This window comes from Vollenhovia emeryi, unplaced genomic scaffold, assembly GCF_000949405.1.
Source record: "Vollenhovia emeryi isolate VEMERY1.0 unplaced genomic scaffold, V.emery_V1.0 DF941304.1, whole genome shotgun sequence".
In the NCBI taxonomy this organism is placed as follows: Eukaryota; Metazoa; Arthropoda; class Insecta; order Hymenoptera; family Formicidae; genus Vollenhovia; species Vollenhovia emeryi.
The window spans coordinates 1-5556 of NW_011965062.1; the positions used below are offsets into that span (position 1 = coordinate 1).

At 54.0% G+C, this 5556-nt stretch overlaps 1 protein-coding gene across 1 annotated transcript; it reads right to left on the reverse strand.

Annotated features, from left to right (window-relative positions):
• Window positions 1-275: 275 nt before the first annotated feature.
• LOC105571038 lies at window positions 276-4994 on the reverse strand. Its single transcript, XM_012028505.1, has one exon. The coding sequence runs from the start codon at window positions 4992-4994 to the stop codon at window positions 276-278; it is 4719 nt and encodes a 1572-aa protein (XP_011883895.1).
• Between the last annotated feature and the right edge of the window lie 562 nt (window positions 4995-5556).

Consider the following 5556-nt stretch of genomic DNA (forward strand, 5'->3'; position numbering starts at 1 on the left):
TACCGCCCGCCTTGAAACGCAGTTTCAAAAAAAAAAGGGAATCAGTGCGTAACAAGCGGGAGGTGAGTCGGCTGGCCGTACGAGCCTTCGGCATCCTGGGTAGACGAGGTCAGGATGAGGCTGTCCACCAGAGACTGCGAAACTATATTAAGAATACGAACGAATATTAAGAATAACTATAACTAAAGGAATACGCAACGCTTCTTAAATGCTAACGGAGCTTAAATGCTAACGGAACTTAAATGCGGAGTCGGAACGATCCACGGGTCGAGGTCTCACCCGACGCAGTCCTTAGAAGCATCGACCGGTAGGATGCAAATTTTTCCTATCGGACGAACGTACTCCGAAGCGGCAGTCCGAACGGTGACCACTCGGGTGAGACCGTCAGGCCCAGGGTGTAGTCGGATTATACGTCCGAGCTCCCATTTGCACGGAGGCAGAAGCGGATTTCGCAAGAGCACGAGTTTTCCCGTGACAACGGCCGGCATCGGCTTGCGCCATTTGCTTCTTTGTTGGAGGGTGTTAACGTAGTCGTCAGACCACAATTTCCAGAAGCGTTCCGATATTTGGCGTACCATTTGCCAGCGCGAGAGGCGATTCTCCTGGAGATCCAGGATGGATGGCTCAGGGGCGACGGCGATGGACTGGCCGATCAGAAAATGACCAGGCGTAAGAAATTGGTAGTCGTCGAACGAATCAGACAGAGGCGCAATCGGACGGGAATTGAGACACGCCTCGATCTGACAGAGGAGGGTTGTCATTTCTTCAAAGGAGAGCGTGTGGGAGCCCAAAACGCGGTGCAAGTGATGTTTGACGCTTTTGACGCCGGCCTCCCATAGACCACCGAAGTGAGGCGCGGAAGGTGGAATGAAGTGCCACGCGATGTTATCATTGGCCGTGTGGTTTAAAAACGCGGGATCCTGGAGAGCTGATCGGTAGGCGGACGCGAGCTCTCGATCAGCACCTACAAACGTGGTCCCGTTGTCCGAAAACATGGACTGCGGGAGTCCTCGGCGCGAGCAGAAGCGATTAAACGCGCTGAGAAAGGCGGCGGTGGAATAATCCCCGACCAGTTCGAGGTGGATGGCTCGAGAAGATAGGCATATAAACAGAGCCACGTACGCCTTTAGCGATTTGATTCCGCGTCCCGCGGACGCTCGCACATTGAGGGGTCCAGCGTAATCCACGCCACAGTGCGCGAAGCTTCTAGAGGGGGTCGACACTCGAACGGATGGGAGGTTTCCCATTAATTGAGCAGGGATCGCGGCCCGCTCTCGCACACAAGGAAGACATGCATGGATTACAGATTTTACCAGGCTCCGCGCACGAAGAATCCAAAATTCTTTGCGCAACGCGCTGAGCACAAGCTGGGTACCGCCATGTAGCGTTTTCTCATGAAAGTGAGAAATGATTAGGCGCACGACGGGGTGAGGAGCGAGTAACACCGGATGGCGTACGTCGTACGGGAGAGGAGCGTTGCGAAGACGCCCTCCTACCCTGAGAACTCCATTGTCATCAAGGAACGGGCTCAACGACGCTGTCGAGCTTTTGGGAGCAACACTGCGACCGGAGCGCAGAGCCTGAATTTCAGCGAAAAATAGTTCGGCTTGAACGTATTGAACCCAAAAACGCTTGGCGCGAGCGCACCCCGCGGACGACAGAGCAACGCTCGGAAGCGGAGGCGAGCCAAAACTTTGCTTCCTACTCTTGCAAGAAAATAAAAACTTGTACAAATAAGCGGTGACGCGTACCAATTTTGGCCATGACGAGAATCGCGATGCAAGATCCCATCGAGCGGGAGCCGTGAAGGCGTGCAGCGCGAGCACCTTCTTCTCGTCCGGCACAGCGTTTGAAAGGGGGGCAGGCTCAGCTGGCCACTCGGTGGCAGATGAAGCAAGCCATGGGGGACCGTCCCACCACAGACTGTGTGCGATTAGCTCATCGCCGAGAAGGCCCCGTGAAGCGCAGTCGGCGGGGTTATGAGTGGTGGGCACATGACGCCACGCGACGTCCGGAAGACTGGATTGTATTTTTGCAACACGGTTCGCCACGAAGGTGGTCCATCGCGAGGGATGAGACCGAAGCCACGTTAAGACGATGGTAGAATCCGTCCAACATGTACAGGGAACGGAGTGAAGGTCGAGTGAGTCTCGAACGAATAAAATCAAGCGAGAGAGAATGAGTGCAGCCGATAACTCGAGGCGAGGGACGGTGAGCGGAGAAATCGGAGCGACTCTAGACTTACCCGCTAGCAGAGAGATTTGAACATCGCCCGCCGAAGAGATCGTTTTGATGTAAACGACCGCCGCATAGGCGTGAGTCGAGGCGTCGGCGAAGCCGTGCAGTTCGAGGCGGGATTCCGATCGAGCTCCTGTCCACCGGCAGAGCGAGACGCGGTTGAGATGCGGGAGCTTTGAGTAAAGAAGCCGCCACCGCGTCAAAAGATCTTCCGGGACCGGATCGTCCCAATCAATTCGCAAGCGCCACAGTTGTTGCATAATTATCTTCGCGGAAACCGTAGCCGGAGTGACCCACCCGAGGGGATCGTACAGCCTCGCGATCACGGAAAGAATTTCACGTTTGCTTTGCGGAACCGCATTATCGCTGGTGACTTTAAATTGAAAGATATCTCGCGCCGGATTCCAGACGATGCCGAGAACTTTGACCTTTTCGTCGATCGCGATAGATTTGCTGCACGCCAATCCGTGATCCAACGGATCGATATCCTCGAGCAAGGCAGTCGAGTTGCTGGCCCATTTTCGCAACTCGAATTTTCCGCGGCGAAGTAGAGAAACCAGCTGATCGCGACGCTGACGTAATGACGTGATATCGTCATCCCCGAAGAGCACGTCGTCGACGTAAATCTGTTTGCGGATTATTGAGGCGGCGAGGGGGTACCGATCGCCTTCGTCGTCGGCCAAGCACCTCAAAACGCGCAATGCAAGGTACGGCGCGCAAGTCATGCCGTAAGTCACAGTCAGCAGTTGATAGTCGCGAGGCCTTTCGCTTGATTCCGGTTGCCATCGAATACGCTGGTAATCGAGATCACGCTCATCGATTAAAATTTGCCGGAACATTTTGGCGATATCGGCAGTGTAGACGTAACGGAATTGGCGCCACTGGAGGAGGATTGACGGTAATTCCGTTTGCAACTTCGGGCCAGCCAGCAAGTGGTCGTTTAACGTAGAGCCATTAGACGTAGGATACGACGCATTGAAAACGACACGCAAGCGCGTCGTGGCACTTTCAGCTCGAAGAACTGGGTGATGCGGGATATACACCGCTTGAAATGACGCATTTTGAGAATCCGAGGCCAGCCGCATATGCCCGAGGCTCTCGTATTCTTGCATGAACTTACGATACTCGGTGGCTAATTCCGGCTGAGACGCGAAACGGCGGAAGAGCGATCGCAACAACCGATCAGCAGACAGCTGGGAATGTCCAAGGTCGATAGGAGGTGGCGTCTTGAACGGCAAGCGAACGATGTATCGCCCGCCGTCGTCGCGAGAATGAGTGGCGTCAAAGTGTCGCTCGCACTGCTCGTCTTGAGGCGAGAGGATAGGAGATGAGGGAAGCTCCTCTATTTCCCAAAATTTCTGAAGGTCCTCAGAAAGGGAAAGGTCCGATGCGCAATGATGCACGGATAAATAAAGAGATGAGCGGTCCGTCTCTGCAGGGAGAGGACCGGAAATGATCCACCCAAAAATAGAATTATGAGCAATGGGATATCCGGGCTTTCCTTTGAGAACACCGCTTAAAATAATATCGCTGTATAGGTCAGCGCCGATGAGAACCTGAATGGGATCGGAACTCGTCGGATTCGAGTCCGCCCATTCTAGCTGAGAGAGGTGAGAGAGCGCTGATCGTTCCGACACTCGCTTGGGAGCGTAGGACGTCAGCGACGGGAGGATTAGAGCCGTCGTTGAGAACGACGGAGTTTGGGGGCCGACGGGGAAGAACTTCACCCGAGCGGCATGTCGAACCGCGCCGATCTGATTACCCCCTACCGCGGAAATCGAAACAGGCATTCGAATTCGTCGAGCTCGCAACGTTTGCGCCAGACCTTCCGATATGAAGGTGGCCTCGGAACCCTGGTCGATCAGGGCTCGAGCGATAACGCAACGGCCGGATGGCCCTTCCACTTTGACGCGTGCAGTGGCGAGGAGGACCTGAGTGCGCGAAACCGGAGGAGCGGAGGCGCGCAAGGAGTTGACCTCTACGATGGCTGGCGGCGCAGTAGTCGAGGTCTCCTTTGCTTGGGTAACCGAAGCGTTGGGCTCAGAATCCGAATAGGTATGTAACATCGAGTGATGTCGCTTACCACAGGTTCGGCACGAGTATTTGCTCCCACATTCTTGTAGAGAATGAGAGGCACTCAAACAGTTGAAGCAACGCTTCAATTTCTTGGTGGTTTCGCGTCTTTGATTCGGATTTTGAGCCACAAATTTAGAACATGCACTTAAGTAATGTCGAGACTTGCACAAGGGACAAGCCGACAGCGCAGTCGCGGACGCAGTCGCGACGTTAACGCGAGACGATCCCGGTTTTTGAATTTTGGAAGACGAGCTTGGGGAGCACTCTTCCAACGCGCGGATGCGATGCGACAAAAACTTGTTTAGCTCCGCGAAGGTTGGCGGAATGTCGTCGTCACTTGTTTTGAGATTCCACGCCTTTCGAGAAGCGGGGTCTAGCTTTTGAGTCAGCAAATGTACTAGAAAGTCGTTCCATAAATCGCTCGGAGAGCGATCTAGATTTTTCAGAGAGGCTTCTGCGATATTAATTTTATCGCACAGCGCTTGTAATTCAGACGCGGACTCTTTCGTGAGGGCCGACAAACCGAACAACGACAAAAAATGAGAGGTCAGAAGCCGTCGCTTATTTTCGAATCTCGATTTCAAAGTGCTCCACGCAACCTTAAAATTATCCGCGGTTATCGCGAGATTCCCTATACAATCAAGGGCTCGACCCTTTAGACTTGCCGTCAAATAATGCATGCGCGCGAATTCGCTTAACGCGTTATTGTTAATCACGAGCGCGAAAATTCTCCCATTGAGCGTACTCCCCTTCGAACGGCGGTAACCGAATCGGCGGCATATTAGTAATCGCAAGATTCGACGCGTCAGAAGTGACTGGAGTAGAATTTAAGATTTGGCTCGTGCTCACGACTGGCTCCAACTCCTCGAGACACTCCGACATGTACTCCCAGGTCGTCTGGTAGGTGTCCTCAGTGGCTTCGAAACGTTTCTCCTTGAAGTAGTCCATCTCCAGTCTCGAAGCCTCGGGCACCGCTTTCAGGAGGGACACATGCCCGTCTTGGAATTGGGCCCAGTTCGTTCTGAGCGAGGCGATCCTGGTACGGATCTTCGCGGGCGTGAGGTTCGCCTTCCCCACCTTCTTGTAATTTTCCAACGATCTTTCGATCGAGCGCTGCAGAACTGTCTGCTTCGTGAGAAGATCGGTCATGGTGTAGCGATCTCCCTTACGATCTCGTCCGAACCAACCGACACTGCAGATCGCCGGCACGCACTCTCACAATCCGGCTCGAAGGACCAGCTT